We start from the raw sequence: 17,688 nt of genomic DNA, 5'->3' as shown, positions 1-17,688 counted from the left end.
TGGAAAGCCTAAAGCTGCCTAGCCTGCTGTGTTCTACCAGCATTTTGTGTTTGTTGTTTGAATTTCCAGCATCTGCAGATTTCCACGTGTTTGAACTATAGTAGCCTCTTGCCTGTAAAGTGATTCATAACATTCTCAGACAAGGACAGACAGAGTTTAAAAATTGTATGCTAAGCTACTATTTTTTTTGAGATGTAAGCTACAATCCATTCGACAAGGAAGGTGGAGATAATATTCAGTTGATATATAGTCCAACTGAAATGAAAGCCTGACAGATTATTTTAAAGGACTATGTTAAGCTACCGGACAAGCAGCCAACACTCTAGACCCCCGATCCATTATAGTTTGAATCTGCCATGACAGCTGCAGAGCTTAAATTTAAATAATGAACTAAATCTGGAATTTTCATTCACTAATCTCAGTGTCACTAACCACAAATTTACTGGATTGGCCATCTGGTTCATTAATGCCCATTGGGGTAGTTCTGGTTTATATGCAATGCCAGCCCCACCAATGGGTTAACTCGTAATAGCTACCACAGTACAGCTTGCATTGCCAGTCATATTACTTGCATTGCCCATAATATTCACGAGAATTAATATTTTAACAAAGTATGACCAGTTTCCAAACTGAATTGCTTTTCCACAATTATTTATTTTTGATTCAATTTTCTCTCCGAAGACTTTTTCCCAGGGCAGAAACTGCTAATACAAGGGGGCATCATTTTAAGATGGTTGGAAGAAAGTATGGGGGGGATGTCAGAAGTGAGTTTTGTTATACAGAGAATGGTGGGTGTGGAGAATACACTGCCAGGGGTGGTGGTAGAGGCATTTAAGAAACTCTTTATAGACAATAGAAAAGTAGAGGGCTATGTAGGAGGGAAGGGTTGGATTGATCTTATAATCTTAGTGTAGCTTAAAAAGTTGGCACAACATTGTGGACCTGTACTTTACTGTAATGTTCTATATTCTACATTTATTTTACTCATCTTTTAAGTAGAACTGAATTCTCACTTTCACAATATCAAGAATTACGTGATGCAGCACTATAATTCGTTACCTGCATAGGAGGAACCTTGACCACCTTATTCACATTCTCCACGGACAACGGGACATACCACAGTGTTGCGCGATTGGTCATACGTTTGGCACCTAGAAATCACAAAAAGGAAATTCTTTACTTTAAATTCAGGGAGCAAGCATTTATATATTGTACCTTTAAAGTAATAAAAGATCTCAAGTTGCTTCACAGGAGCATTATTGGACAGAATTGAAACTACAGGGGGAATCATTGAATCACTTCATTGCAATGGTTCAGGGGGTTACTGAACTTGCTCCCAGTGTGGTAATCACATCATTCCCACTCCCTTGTTCTTTCAACAATGCTCTGCAAATTACCATCTCAATGCTGCGCCAATTACCTTTTGAAGACACTGACTGATTCCATTTTCATCACCTTTTTGCCATCTCAATAAAATAATTCTCCCCACCAATGCTCCCTCTAATTTGTTATGACCAGTGTGCGCAAAATCTTGGGCTGTGCATTTTTTCGCCCAGTGACAACAACATGTGCGCACTGAATAATTTCTTCAATAAAAACAGCATAAATAAGTCATTTCCAATATCCGCGGACAAATCATCGCAAACTCCACGTTGTCAACAGTGTCCACATCAGAAACCGGAAAAGGAAATGTGATTGTGTACGATCGTGAAATATACTGAACATGCCAACGAAGTAGAGTGTGACAACCTTTTGCGTGCAGTTTGAATTCTTCCGTGCGCTAGTGGCAAAAGATGTGTGTATATGTACACCTTAGGGAACCTTGCTCCTCACACTGTCCTTGTACCTTTTGCCACACATTTTAAATTTACATCTCTCAAGGCACGAATCATCTGCTTGTGGGAACAGCTTCCCTTTATTCATCCTTTCTGAACCAGTCATGGTAGTGTACACTTCTATCAAATGCTCTCTCAATCTCACTTGCTACAGGAAGGCAACCGCAACAATTCCAGTCTAACCTGCATCCCTCAGGAGGCATTACGACAGATGTCAAAGTGCTTTACAAAGTGGGAGAGTTTAAAGAATACTTAAAGAATGAGATAACAAGGTTAAAAAATTTAGAGGCAACATTTAAAAGCTTGTTTAGTGATTCAGGGTTGACTTTTAGAAACTATGTAAATACTAGAGCTTTCTGAAACAATATTTGAGTAATTACTAGCACGGTTTCTTGCTTTCTGGTTGCCTGGAGGCTTGCAAACTTGCATAATTTATACATTCTTGATAATAAACGTACTTGGAATCTTGGTTTTATCCTTGGAAAGACAGTGTAGACAAATTTCTAAGCCGAGAAGTTTGGTATCTTCCACATAGTATGGGAAGGCAAGGCAGGGTGAAGATGGACATGAACAATGAGGAATGACAGAAGTGTGAAGGTAAGACAATGGTAAACAGGCCATTGTGCTAAATCCTGAAGGATCACCCATACATGTCCCACTAACATTGCATAACTTAGCTAAGCACTGTTCTGCAATTTAAGCTTATTTAAAAATCACATTACAAGTCTTTGTTTGTTGACACACTAACAAACTATTGTGTGACTGAGCCTTGGCAACCAAAAACCATCTCTTTAATTTGTAAACTTCAATGGAATACCATACTGCTGTATAAAAACAGAAAATGCTGGAGGTCAGGCAACATGTGTGGAAAGGGAAATTGTTAATGTTTTAGGTCTAGCACCCATCATCAGAACCTGGAACTGCTGTGGCTGACTTTGGAGAACTCAATGCTTGGACTGGTGCTAAAGCTTTGAATTTTTCATTGTCTATTAATTGTCCACACAGTTGTACCCAATTTAATCAAATCTCTAAGAGACGAAACCGGGATATGGGAAAACTAAGCTGAAATACAGCTGCACTGAGCCCATGTAAATCTGTTCATAATTAACTCAAGATGGCCAAAAAAGCAGCATGAGATTTTGATATTTCAACTTTGTCAAAATATTGTATTGCCATGCAAGTGTTTTCACATCATCTCAAGCTGTCTCATACAAGCTCTGTCAAGAAACAAAAGGAATATATAAGAATTGGTAGTTTCAGATTAAATCTATCAGTTGCCTTATTGGAAATTAGGCACGTTCAAAACAAAACAGAGACCCTAAGTTTGAACAAAAGTTTAATCCTCTAATCTATGTGTTCACTTGCTTTCTAAGAAGTAAATGATCACCCTTTTAATCACCTTAGCTGTAAGTAAGTAAATAATTAAAACAAAATATTCCTATCACAATAAATTTGAAAGGTATTTAGCCATGCATTTTTCAAAGATAATTACTTAAACAGGACTGGACAACAATGATTTTGCTTCAATACTTTTTGAGGTTCTTAAGGATTTTGGGGTCATGAAAATTGACAAGAAATTTCCCTATCATTCATCATTTTGTTGAAATCGCCTATATTTCTTATTTAAATTCATAATTCAAGTCAGAATAACTGATGCCAAGATAAGGAAGGCATTTTTGTTGGTCTACAAATCAAACAGGTCATCAATGACAGGCAATTCGAAGAACCTCTAGAGGGACCAGAGAAAATCGCATGGAAGGCATTAATGGATGTTGTTGCAAATTTTCTTGGCAACTACAGAGCGCCAAACTACATGCAGCTGGTTGACAAAATGCTTCAAGCATACAAAACCATGAAGTGCAACATATCACTGGAGATCCATTTTCTGCATTCCCACTTCAACTTCTTTCCTGCAAATCTCGGCACTGACAGTGATAAGCACAGTGAATGGTTTCACCAGAACATTGTGGTCATGGAGAACCAGTATCAGGGAACTGGAATCCATCAATGCTGGTTGATTATTGTTGGACGCTTATTATCTGAGGTATCTCGCTTTAGTACAAACGAAAATCATCAAGAAAGCATTTTTAGCTTAGTTGAACTATTGCAAAGTGTCAGCACCACACTGCATTTAAACACATCATATTCAATAAGTTAATTTCTTATTTCTCCAAATTCCTATGCAATACAAATAGTCTGAAATTATATTTGTGTTCAGCTTCAAGTAGTCTATCATAAACAAAAAAAATTCCTAAGAAGCAACATTTTCAAAAAAATTTGTTGTCCAGTGTAATTACACTCAGTGGCCACTTTATTAGGTACACCAGTAAACCCGCCCAATAAAACAAATATCTAATCACACAATCAAGTGGCAGCAACTCAATACATAAAAGCATGTAGATATGGTCAAGAGGATCAGATTTGGGGGTTGAGGGAAATGGGGTGGCAGACCTTCTAATCAAGCAATCGCTAAGAAATAAGGATGTAAAGGTAGTGGTGCCTTTGTATAAAGGGGAGGTAAAAGCCAGAATTCAAAAGTCTATTTGATCAGTGTGGCAACAAACTTGGGATAAGGAAAGGAGAGAACGGCATTTATACAAAATTCTGAGGATGGTGGAGCTCAACTGGGCGATGGGTATGAGAGAGAAGAAGTTATCTGTAAACATTTACATTTCAAACATACTAGGTTGAATAACTCCTTGTTCAGAATTAATAAGCATGATATGAGCATTTGTAGGGAGTGGACTTGTCAAGAAATGGTACAGCATATATTGTTTGAATGCAGAGCCTACGAGGTGCAAGGAAAACTTCCAGTTGCTAAATTGAGATCATTGGGATGGACACAGTTTAAAATGTTAGGATATCATTGCCATCGTAATGTATAGTGCATATTTCTGAGCATTAAACTTTTTTTTGTAATTCAAATTTTAATTATTATTTATTCTTATTTTACAAAGCAGCACAGCATATCACAGAGCAGATACAGTATAGCATACTTACACAGCCATCCCATGACAGGAAAACATAAAACTAAGAAACAGAAAAAAAGTTCTAATTCAAGTTTAAATTAATATACAACCAAAATTGATCCCACGCATCTTGCACTTTTCCCTCACTGTTAATTCTTCCCAACATGTGTTCATATGATGAAATCTTAACCATTTCCTCAGTCCATTCCCTCACAGTGGGACATCTGGGTTATTTCCAGTTTTGTAACATAATTCTTGCAGCTGTGATGAGACCCACCTTTAAAATAGTAAATTTGTCATTGTTTACATTAGGTATCATTGTCCTAGCACCCAGGAGACAAAGCCGTGGGCACAAGGACAGTGTAGAACCTGACCAATTCCCCAACAAATCAAGAACTTTACACCAAAATGGACGAACCATGGAACACTCCCAAATCATGTGAAAATATGAGCCCACCTCACTTTTGCATTTCCAGCATAAATTATTATCAACAACCCCCATTTTGTAGAGCCTAGTTGGTGTCCAATAATATCTGTGTACTATCTTATACTGAATAAATTTCCCTCTCGCTTCCCTAATATGTCTACACACATTTGATAAAATATTTGACCACTCATTATCTTCAATATCACTTCCAAGATCCTTCTGCCATACTGCTTTAAGACTGTTAAGCATTAGACTTTAATATTATTTGAGGGTTTTTTTGGTGGAGGGAATTAAAGGAGGTGTACTTCCTGACCTTTTGCTCCACAATCCAGCTCAGTAGGTGGCAGTAATGTACCTTATTTTGGGCTGCCAACCACCATTAAACTTTACTAGAAGAAGGGGTTCAGTTGTTGTTCAGATCAAGCACCAAAATGGGAAAGAAATGTGATCTAATAGACGTTGACTGTGAAATGATTGTTGGTGCCAGACGGGGTGGTTTGAGTATCTCAGAATCTGCTGATCTCCTGGGATCTTCATGCACAACAGTTTCTAGAGTTTACAGAGAGTGGTGTAATAAACAAAAAAAGACATAAAGTTCTGTAAGTGAAAACACTTTGTCAATGAGAAAGATCAAAGGAGAACACCCAGACTGGTTCAAACCAGTAGGCAACAGTAACCATGTGTTCCAACAGTGGTGTGCAGAAGAGCATCTCTGAATGCACAACACGTTGAATCTTTTTTTTTTAAACTTTTTTTATTGTTTTCAAATAGTCACAGAACAAATGTGCATGAAAAAAAAAGTGTCACCCAGCCCCCCTCCCCCCAACCCCCCCCCCCCCCAACATCCCTACCAGAAAAAAGAAAGAAAAAAAAAGGAATGCCTGGATATTGGAGGGTCCCCACATGCTCCACGGAGTTCACAATAACTTTAGTATATATATTTATTTCTTTCCCCAAGTAACCAATTATTTCATCTTCGGAGCACCTATATATTTAATCCTGTCTTTTGTAAATAAGGGCGCCAAATTTTCAAAAATGTTTCATATTTATCTCTTAAATTGTAAGTGATTTTTTCAAGTGGAATACAGCCATAAATTTCGTTCTTCCAACGATCTATACTTAGATATGTATCCGATTTCCAAGTCACTGCAATAGCTTTTTTGGCGACTGCCAATGCAATTTTTATAAATTCTTTCTGATATTTATTCAATCTGGATATCGGTTTTATCCCTTCAATATTACCTAGTAAAAGTAATATTGGGTTGTGTGGAAGTTGTATTCCAATAATTTGTTCCAGTAAAACTCTTAAATTTGTCCAAAAAGGTTGAATTTTAGAGCAAGACCAAGTAGAATGTAAAAAAGTACCAATTTCTTGGTTACATCGGAAACACTGATCAGATAGATTTGGGTTTAATTTGTTTATTTTTTGTGGTGTAATATATAGTTGATGTAAAAAATTGTATTGCACTAATCTTAATCGAACGTTTATTGTATTTGTCATACTCTTAAGACATAGTCTTGACCAGTTTTTTTCTTCAATTTTGATATTCAAATCACTTTCCCATTTTTGTCTTGACTTATGGACTCCTTGTTTAATTGCCTGTTTTTGAATCAAATTATACATACAAGAGATAAATTTTTTAATCTTTCCTTTTTGAATTAAAGTTTCTATTTCATTGGGTTTCGGTAGTAACATTGTTTGACCTAGCTTTTCTCTTAAATAAGCCCTTAGTTGAAAGTAACAAAAAAGAGTGTTGTTTGATACTTTATACTTATTCTTTAATTGATCAAATGACATTAATATACCTCCTTCAAAACAATCTCCTATATATCTAATCCCTTTTTGAAACCAATTATATAAAAGTTGATTATCCATTGTAAAAGGAATAAGTCTATTTTGAATTAAAGATCTCTTTGCTAATAAGGATTTCTTTGTCTCATCGTCAACATTTATCTTATAACACGTTGAATCTTGAAGAGGATTGGCTACAGCAGCAGAAGACCATGAACATACATGCAGAGACCACTTTAGAAGCTACCTAATAAAGTGGCCACTGAGTGTAAGCAACCATTGTGAAGTTCTTTTCTTATCAAGCTAATTTCTGATAACTCCCATGAAGTTGTAAGGCTTTTAAGTTCCTTGGTCTAATGAGGTTGTTGATCTCTTGGAAATTGTTGGCAATGAACTGATCGGGCCTGCGTCATCCAGGGAACTGAGTGGGGTAGGGATAAGTGAAGATCAGTGGAAAGTTGCTTAGAATGTTTAATTGGAGTGACCAATTAAAAGTTTATTTAAACATTATTAAAAGGTCAATTATCTTATGAAAAATAAGTATGCTACATGCTTTAGTATAGCCCAGGTACTGCACTGAAATGCAAGAAAACAGCAGATAAACAATGGGAACTAGTTTCCCCATCAACAATCCAAAGCATAAAACATAGACCATAGAACAGAACAGTACAGTACAATGCAGGCTCTTTGGCCTATGATGTTATACCAACTTTTTAACCTACTCCAAGATCAATCTAATCCTTCTCCTCCCACACGGCTCTCCATTTTTCTATCATTTATATGCCTGTCCAAGAGTTTTTTAGATGCCCCTAACATATCTGCCTCTACCACTACCCCGGCAGGGTGTTTCATGCAGTCTTAGAACTCTCTGTATAAAAGCTAACCTCTGATCCCCCCGATACTTCCCTCCAATCACCTTAACATTATGCCCCTCATATTAGCCAATTCTGCCCTGGGCATTTTTTTACTGGGCCTCACAACAGCAGTGGAGAAGGCAGAGGGGGGACAGAGAAAACTGTTATTCAATGCATATTCACTGCTGAAATCACATCAAACGCTCGAGTTTGACTCATCTCAAGAAGCGCCTGGTCAAGTTTCCACAGGGGCATGAGACAACTTGGAAATCATCATTATCCAATTTCACTCTATGGCAAATAGAAATTTAATCATGCATTGCTGATAGAAAGAATACCACGCAATCTAATTTCTAGGCTACGGAGACAAAGAGTGCTACAGCACAGAAGCAGGACCTTTGGCCCATCCAGCGCGTACTGAATTGTTCAACACACATAATCTCAACAAGATAATGCTATTATTTTTAGTGAAGCAAACCATTTTTGATCATATTGCTCACAATGGAGCCAAACTTGGAAGAATTCATTAAAGTAGCTCGCAATTGGAATTGTTCCTAATATTTTTATATCAGTTTCAGTTCTTTTAAAGTCAATTTGGTTAGACCTGGGTTTATGTGCAGAGCCTTGTGTGCCAGATTCCCAGCAGGCTTACTTGACTTAAGAAGTCAACTTATTTTGATCAAAATACCAGTGGGCAGTGAGAATAGATTGCAAAAAATAGTTTATATTCCCTCAACCCCAACAGAGGTGTAGAAAATTAGAAAATGATCCAATGGTAAACTAGTAGCTGTGATAGGAAAGCAAAGGAAAAAATCCTAACAATACAACCAACACATTTTATAGTGCATTCAGAAAACTGCTTGCCTTCACAAAGTTTAGTCAAAATTTTCAAAGTTGACAGATTTTTTTGATAGGAACATCAGGGGAAACGGTTCTAAGATAGAAATAAGTGACTCTGAAAGGGTTTAAATATGGTACACAGTCTGACTGATTGCTGGAATCAGCTCAATAATAGGTTGAATGACTTACTACACTGCAACACGTCGGGACATAAAGTACCCATCACTCCTGCATGTTGGCAGACACATATCCCACAACGCCAGCTGCTCTCAACTCACTCTAGTATCCCCACCTTAGTTCTCTGCAGTCTAGATCAAGCTCAGTGCAAGCCTACTGCTTATATTATTCTTATACTTTGCAGAGATCTTTTGTTTCTTGAGCTCTCATTATGCTTCTCTTTATCTCAAAACATTACTTCTGCTACTTTAGCGAGTTGTTTTACTTTTGTTTTGTTAGTCTCCCCTCTCGCTGTATGACACCTCTCAGCTCCTTACTAGGGAGAACGAGGGAGAGAGAGAGAGCCTGTGCATGTCAAATTGTCCGGTGAAAGATTAGTTTTGTTGTGCGTACTGCAGATTATGGTCTGTCTTGGGTGCTCTACTGTTGCCTGCTTGGTGTGTGGTGTGTGGTGGGTGCTTTTTGCTGTAGTAAGTGGGGGAAGGGAAGGGGGATGGGGAGGTTTCATGATGCTTGTGCGTGGGGGTGGGGAGTGGGGGGGGGGCTTCGGCATTCTAACGTTTTTATTGTCACATTCTTTGGGGTACCTTTCTGTTTTCATGGATGTCTGCAAACAGCAAGAATTTCAGATTGTATATTGTATACATTATCTGATATTAAATAGAACTATTGTTTATGTATGCCACATATGCCAATCACAGATAATATTAGTATTTTCTGTACAGAACCTTGTTCTCTGTCTTTTCACTCTGCTCTTTCCTGCCCCTTTCTTAATTTAAAAAAAGGCTATTCCCTTTACTAATATTTTTCCAAGAAAGCCTTTACACTTGAAACATCTTTCCGACAGATGGTTACAGCCACTCCAGTGTTTTGTTTTCATTTCAGATTTGCAGTATTTTGTATTTTAGTCAATTAAGAGATTGGATGCCTCAAAAACTAATTAAATTGATTTCAAAATAAAGGTGATATTTCCTCTCCGAATTCAGAACACTGTTTCTTCCAGATACTTATGCAACTGAAGTTTATGTCTGCCGCCTCTAGACGAGGCTGATTACTGCAATTATAGGTCGATTACGGTCACTTTGATATCTTGTGACTGCTGCCACTTCTTTTGATGTTATTGATCACTGTGTAAGTAGTCTACATTACAAAGCATATGATGGTGACGAGGCAACACAAAATATTCAGGTGCCACCACAATAACTATTCCATTGTGGCCTATATATAAAAAACAGACATGAATACACAAACACGAGGAAATCTGCAGATGCTGGAAATTCAAACAACAACACACACAAAATACTGGTGGAATACAGCAGGCCAGGCAGCATTTATAAGGAGAAGCACTGTTGACATTTCGGGCCGAGACCCTTCGTCAGGACCCTTCGTCATGAATACAGTTTCTATTGTCTGATCAAACAATGGTCTTGTATATGACCAGTATATTTCCAGTTTTCTAAACTTTTTATTTTCAAATGCCTTTGCATTCAAAGCATTCCCTTCTTAGCTTGTGCTACCATAGCAGATGCCCAATAACCATGCAAGAAAAAACAACCAACCTGTTAGTGGAATTCAGCAGGCTGAGCAGTATCTGTGATGCGAAAGGAATTTTCAGTGCTTTGGGTCAAACGCTTGCATCAGGTCTGGGTGTGGAGAAGGAACATTAAGAGCAGGGGAGGAGGGGTGAGACAGGACCCAGTCTGTAATTGGTGGATATAGGATAGTTCAAGCACAGTGGAGAGATGGGGAGAGATAGGGGAGGGGGAGGTAAGTGGATGTAGGGGAAAAAAAACAACTGCTGCATGAACATGGAAACCACAGAAAGGGTGCAAGGAGATTTACAAGGATGGTGCCTGGATTGGGGAGTACGCCTTATGAAACTAGGTTGAGTGAACTCGGCCTTTTCTCTTTGGAGCAATGGAGAACAAGAGGTGACCTGATAGAGATGTACAAGATAATGAGAGGCACTGATCATGTGGGCACTCAGAGGCTTTTCCCCAGGGCTGAACTGGCTAGCACGAGAGGGCATAGTTTTAAGGTGCTTGGAAGTAGGTACAGAGGAAATGTCAGGGGTAAGTTTTTTTACACAGAGTGGAATGGGCTGCCGGCGGCGGCGGTGGAGCCGGAAACGATAGGGTCTTTAAAGAGACTCCTGGATGGCCACGTGGAGCTTAGAAAAATAGAGGGCTGTGGGTAAAGCCTATATAGTTCTAAGGCAGGGACATGTTTGAAAGAATGGAATTCAATGTTCTTGCCACTGTGTTGTAGACATCCAGGGAGAACGAGGTGCTGTTCCTCTAGTTTGTGTTTGGCCTTAGCCAGACAATGGAGGCCGAAGATAAATAGGTCAGTGGAGGAACAGTAAGAAGTGTTGAATGGAATTGAATTTAATTGGCTTTGAATTGAATTGAATTATTACTTGCATCCTTCATATACACAAGAAGTAAAAATCTTTGTTACCTCTCTGTCTAAATGTGCAATGTGCAATTTATAATAAATATTATGTACAACTGGATAGTCAGTATAACATAGAAATACAATTGCATCAGCATGAATTAATCAGTCTGATGGCCTGGTGGAAGAAACTGTCCCCAGAGCCTGTTAGTCCTGGCTTTTATGTTGCAGTACCGTTTCCCAGATGGTAGCAGCTGGAACAGTTTGTGGTTGGGGTGACTCAGGTCCCCAATGATCCTTCAGGCCCTTTTTACACACCTGTCTTTGAAAATGTCCTGAATAGTGAGAAGTTGCAACCAGGAGCTCAAAGTGGCCATTGCAGAGATAGGGCAGATGCTCAGCAAAGCAGCTATCCAGTCTGGCGGGTGGGAAGGGGAGTGGTGAAGGTGGAGACACCTGCAGGATGGTGACAAACAGGAACACAAGAGGCTTCCTGTGCTGGAATCTGATAAGGAAGATGATAATAGGGAGAAGTGAAAGGCGGATGAAACCAGGTTTGGTGGGAGGGAGTGATGTATGTGGGTAGAACTAGGAAGAGAAGGGGGATGAAAATGGTTTGGAGTGCTGAAGGGAAGGGGACTGGAGGTAGGTCAGAAGGAGAGAGGAGGAGAACAACAAAGGGCTATCTGAAATTGGAAAATCCAATGTTCGTACCACTGTGTTGTAGACAAGGAAAGCAGAACAATAAGTGTTTACACTGGGCCAGACCCTGACAGTGGAGCATGTCAAGGTTCAAAGATGGAGAAGTCAATCTGGGGAATACGGGCACAATGACTTCCACTGATATCAGAACCACTCATTTGCCTGACTGACACCATTGGCCCAGCAGAAAGCTAAACAGCATCCATGAAGCTCCAGCTCAGTGTCCAGGCAAGATCAGAAGCTCATTACCTATCAATAATGCAACATACATTCGGACTGGAAAGATTTGGGGCCTTACAAGCCCTTTGTTTGGCAAGGGAATGAAGGCAGGGTATACCCACTGATTGGGACTCAGACAGAAGCCCAAAAATCCCTGATTGCTTAGGCCAGGGGTCCCCGGATCTCTCAGTTAGTGGTAGGAGTCCATAATCCATGGCATAAAAAAAGGTTGGGAAGCCCTGGCTTAGGCATTCACAGTCATCCATCATAAACAGTGCCACTCTTGTATACGCTAAGGAAAGCCCTCGTGCTTGTTGTGCACATCTTATTCAAAATTAGAAGAGTAAACAGTTTTATGACTCCCTGTTCTTTTTTTCTATGTTCCCCATACACAGGTGTTAAGTGACATACTGTGTATTGGCCTTTATAGTTGGGGGATTGAGTTCAAGAGCCATGAGGTGATGTTGCACCTCTCTGAGGCCCTAGTTAGACCACACGGAATATTATGTTCAGTTCTGGTTGCCTCAAATAGGAAAGTTGTGAAGTTTTAGAGAGGGTGCAGAGGCAACTTAACAGGATGCTGCCTGGATTAGAGAGTATGTCTTTTATGAGGACAGGTTGAGTAAGCTAGGGCTTTACTCTCTAGAGCAGTGGTTCCTAACGTGGGGGGTAATTTGATTTTAAGGGGAGCAATTCGAGAATGAGTTATTAACAGTGATTTTTTTCTAGTAAGTCTGTGTGAGTATGAGTGTGTGTGCGAGTTAATACATATGTGTAGATACAGTATGCATACATAAAAATACTTGTGCGTATGTACATGTGTAATTGCGTATGTACTGTATATATAGTGTATCACCATCATTACAACCATCAAATGGCTTTCATAATTAAATTAATGAATTGACTGATGTAGGAAGGAACGAATGAACAAGTCCAAACGCGTAAGAAACTCGTACGAGGTCGCACCAATGCTGCTTTTTGCAGTAGCTTTCGGTTCTTGGTGGTGTGAAGGTGTGTACATTGCGTCATCTCTTTAAAACGGTGTATCTGTCTTTGTATGCTATAGAAACGAATCGGCATTGTTTTATTTATTTATTATTATTATTATTATTTTAATATCACTTAATGTTCTTTTTTTTTACAATTTCTTAGTAATTTCTTCCTTAGAACTTTAACGGTCCTTTGGTTCTTTTATTTTTCTCTTTCATGAATGCCATGTTCTTTGGAAGCTTGCTTAAACCAAGTTAATGGTCTTTTAGGCTTCCTCCAGGTGAATAGGAGTTCACTTTTTGAATAATAAGAATTATATATCACCACAGGGGGCATCAGGATTTTAGAGGTGATTAGGTGGGGCATGGCCAAAAAAAGGTTGGGAACCACTGCTCTAGAGCTAAGGAGGATGAGCAGTGACTTGTTGGAGGTGTACAAGATGACAAAAGGAATAGATCGATTGGATAACCATAGACTTTTTCCCAGGGCAGAAATAGTTAATGTGAAAGGCCATAATTTCAAGGTGATTGGAGGAAAGTATCAGGAGGGATGTTAAAGGAAAGTTATATTACAGAGTGCTGAGTACGTGAATGTGCTGCAAGGGAGGTGGTAGAAGCGGATACATTAGAGGCATTCAAGAAACTCCTAGATAGGCACATGAATGAGAGAAAGATTGAGGGTTAAGTAGGGGGGAAGGGGTAGACTTAATTTACGGTAGCTTAAAAGGTTAGCACTGCATCATGGACTGAAGGGCTTATACTATGCTGTAATTTTCGATACCAACCATTTTGAGTCTGCAATTGTGGTTTTGAACAAATTTAATCCCTTTTCATACACAAATCAATATGAGAATTCAGCTCAAATCATGAATACGCTCAAGAAACCTCGTGAGAATCTGGTGCCTATTTTCAAGGGCAGACGCAGTGGCAATCACTTGATTTGGATATATTAACCATTCTCAATTATCACTACCTGATGACTGACAAATTTAATTCTTTGTAGAAAGGTCAAGTTGAACATTCTTAAAATGATATTTTGTGTCACGCATACTTTTATGGCAGCTCATTATCATGCTGTCTACAATGAAAAACAGCCATCATCCATTTATTTCCTTAATTTTGTGCCACTGAGTAAACTCTGTGTGTTATCATGCTGCTGTGTGCAATTAATACTGAATGATAAGTATGAAATTCCTAAAAGCTCTCAAGGCTAATTTCCCGAGCAATGTTTTACTCAGGCAACGTGTTTTACTCATCTGCAGATGGCAACTGAGAAGGGAGAAGACAGCACCATAAACTTGGTTGCTTCACCTTCCAAATTTGTCTTTTTTTTCATCTGAACTTTCAAGTCACAGATGTTTTTCTTTGCTGGTAAAAAGACACAAATTTCAGGCAGATCTCCCAAGATGCTCCAATGTAACTGTTTACCATTTTTAAATGAACCAATAATGACTGCTCCCCACCCTCTCCCACCCAATTTCACAAGCACTCCTTAATTATCTCATCTTTTCTTTTTAACCTTGATGATTTCTTATCAAAATGCTTCTTGATTTCATCATCCGCATCCCAAAATTTTAAATATATATTAATTCTGTCATATTTTATTAATTACAGTGTAGGCTTTTTTGGTTGGATCATCTGCACCAAGGGTCGTGTACCTACTGATTGAAATATTCTGTGCTAACCATTGAAAATTCTCTGGCAACTTTGCCTCATCTTTCTTGAAATCACAATGGTAAAAATAAGGCAATACAACAATGGCATGCCCATAACAAGAGCTCCAAGCATCAACCTATCATAGCTTTAAGTGACAACAGCCAACAGCAGCCTATTCAACAGAGATGCCAAATATGGTGAGATTCAAGATTGCCTAATGTCATTTCCAGTACATAAGAGGAAAAAGAAATAATTGTTAATCTGGATCCAATGCAACATATGAAAAACACACCAAGATAAAGAACACAACAAAGAATACATAAGATCGCTAAAATACATAGATTGATTGTATGTACATATAAGAGTGGTCCTGCTTGGATTCAGGTATGTGTGATTTCTTTTATGTTAAGCGAGTTTCATTCTGAGTATGTGTAGATTTTGTGTGGTTCATTCACTCTCTTCTCTAAATCAGGTTATATGGGATCATAATTCCAACCAGCAATTCTAATTAACACCGAGTACTGCACAGTTGGCATTGCTACCATTTGCCTGAAACATTACCTTGGGATGGATGCTTAAAATTCTAAGGCATTATTCAAAGATTAGCAGGGGAAATCTCCTAGTGGCCTGCACAGTACTAATTCATCAACCAGCAGCCTGGTCTTCTGTCTCATTGCTCTTTGTGAGACTTGGCTGCCATACTTCTCGATAGTCCAATAGAAATAATATTTCAAAAGCACATTGCTGAACATAAAGTCTTCTCGGGATGTCCTATGTTCATGAAAGGGTCTGTAGGATATAAGTTTGTTCTCCATTTCTTTCTGAAATGTTCCTTTCTGTGGATCCTTGCACTGTGTATTGACAACAACACTACCACACATTGCAGCAAGGATTGAACATCAAAAATAATTTAACAATATCAACTACCTTTCACAACTTTGGGTTAGAACATCCCAAAGTTGAAAAAGGGATTGTGTACATGCAATTTCCTTCTCTTCCTCTTGATCCAATACAAGAAAGTCTGCAGATGCTGGAAATCCAAAGAAACATGCAGAAAATGCTGGAGGAACTCAGCAGGTCAGGCTGCATCAATGCACACATAATAGAATGCCGAATGTTTACTCTTTTGCATAGATGTTGCCTGACCTGCTGAGTCCCTCCAGCATTTTGTGTGTGTTGCTCTTGATCCAATAGTTCAATTTAATCCAACAAAAATTGTTTTAAAAAGCAATAATAAAAGCTCATGCCTTGTATATATTTAATATTCTGATCTGACTTTTGATTGAATATAAAATGGCAGATGAAGAAATTCACAAAAAACACTTGGAGCTATTTGCTGTCTGAGCCTTTTGAACTGGACAGCATTTATTCAAGGATGTATAAACCAAAATATATGACACAATCTTACTGAAGAAAGCAGAAAGACCTGCAACTACTCAGTTTTAATGAAGGGCCATTGACCTGAAATGTTAGCTTTGCTTCTCTATAAATCATTGTTCCCTGACATATCAACACCTCCAGAATTTCCCTTTTATCTCACATTCCTGGCATCTGTGGTATTTTATGTTTGGAAAAATTGTGTTGGTGTTATGAAATGAAATGCAATCTTAATCAGGAAAGGATATGAGTGCATACATAGGAGAATGATACACACAGAATCAGTGGAATAAGAAGGACATTCTCTGCAACCGGGTTTACAATCTTGCTGCATGCATCCTGCAGATAAAATGTCCCACACAGTAATGCGCAATGTTTTGTTTATATACAAGTTAATTCTTAATTCTTCTTGACACATCAATGTGAATGAAAATGTCGCCATTATTACATCTTAAGGACAGAATTATAATTTAGATGAACCCTTGTTGTTTTCCTCCAAAATAATTTACATTCCCATAAGTATGGTTAAGATTAATTATTTCAAAACAAGTTATTGCAATTTTCAATGTGTCTTTTCATTATATTTTAATGAAGTTTGTATATCTCAATAAAATACAGGGAATAGATGATTAAAAATAATAAACAAGGTGCCTTTCCATCTCGCACTCTCCCTTGCTTATAAATACTTAGGCATACAAATTTCATCTACTATCTGATCCATGACAACCTTCCCTTATTATTCAATAAACTTAGCCAGAATACAACTATTTCTCTATCAGGAAACTCATTTAAAATTATTTAAAGAGGGAAAGAATGCAAAGATGTATGGCACACCACTTCTGGTTTTCAGATCACTGCGAGATAATAATTACATGCAACTAAAAATGTAATCGGGTCTTGACTCAAACTGAATATGACAGTATGCTTTTGGGAACGAGATTTGCATCACACCCAACCAAAACAATCCTGACAGGATGGTCTCTATAGCAACGCTATGGAAATGTTGCATGTCTCTCTCGTGGACCAACAATCAGTGAACCAAAAGCCACTTCTCACTCTTAATCTTCTTTTGATTAAACACAATTTTAAGTACAGCCACTGTCCAGCAAAATGCCCTGTTTATTCAGAGTTAAAAGGAAATTCATCAAGGGCAAACTCAAGTTAGAAAATACAGTGCAGAGGAGGCAGGGAAACATTTACAATTCTGTGAAATAGGCCATTCAGAATATTTCAGTCTTCTTCACTGAGTGCAACATACTCTGTAAAAGAAAACAGAGACTAATTGGAAATGACAGACAGCTAATAAATTCTGGTCCAATTATTTTCTGTTGTCAGATACTGTAAAATACTGCTTTAAGGAAAGCGCTCAGGAAAACATGCCTTTGTCTTAGAATTCTGCAATTCTTTCTTACAGCACCATCACCACCTACAACCCACCCCCATCACACCCAGTTTTA

General features: G+C 38.4%; 1 protein-coding gene across 3 annotated transcripts in view; it reads right to left on the bottom strand.

The window, feature by feature from the left end:
- The window catches only part of acot7 (acyl-CoA thioesterase 7), a 273,337-nt gene that overhangs the window by 183,325 nt on the left and 72,324 nt on the right, over positions 1-17,688 (bottom strand). For all 3 annotated transcript variants that reach the window (XM_073032128.1, XM_073032129.1, XM_073032130.1), the window contains exon 4: positions 1,060-1,151. In XM_073032128.1, the coding sequence (XP_072888229.1) occupies positions 1,060-1,151 (92 nt within the window). The remainder of the gene's footprint in view (positions 1-1,059; positions 1,152-17,688) is intronic.

This window comes from Hemitrygon akajei, chromosome 29, assembly GCF_048418815.1.
Source record: "Hemitrygon akajei chromosome 29, sHemAka1.3, whole genome shotgun sequence".
NCBI lineage: Eukaryota > Metazoa > Chordata > Chondrichthyes > Myliobatiformes > Dasyatidae > Hemitrygon > Hemitrygon akajei.
The sequence above is the reverse complement of the archived record's forward strand: the minus strand, read 5'-3'. Positions and strand labels throughout refer to the sequence as shown.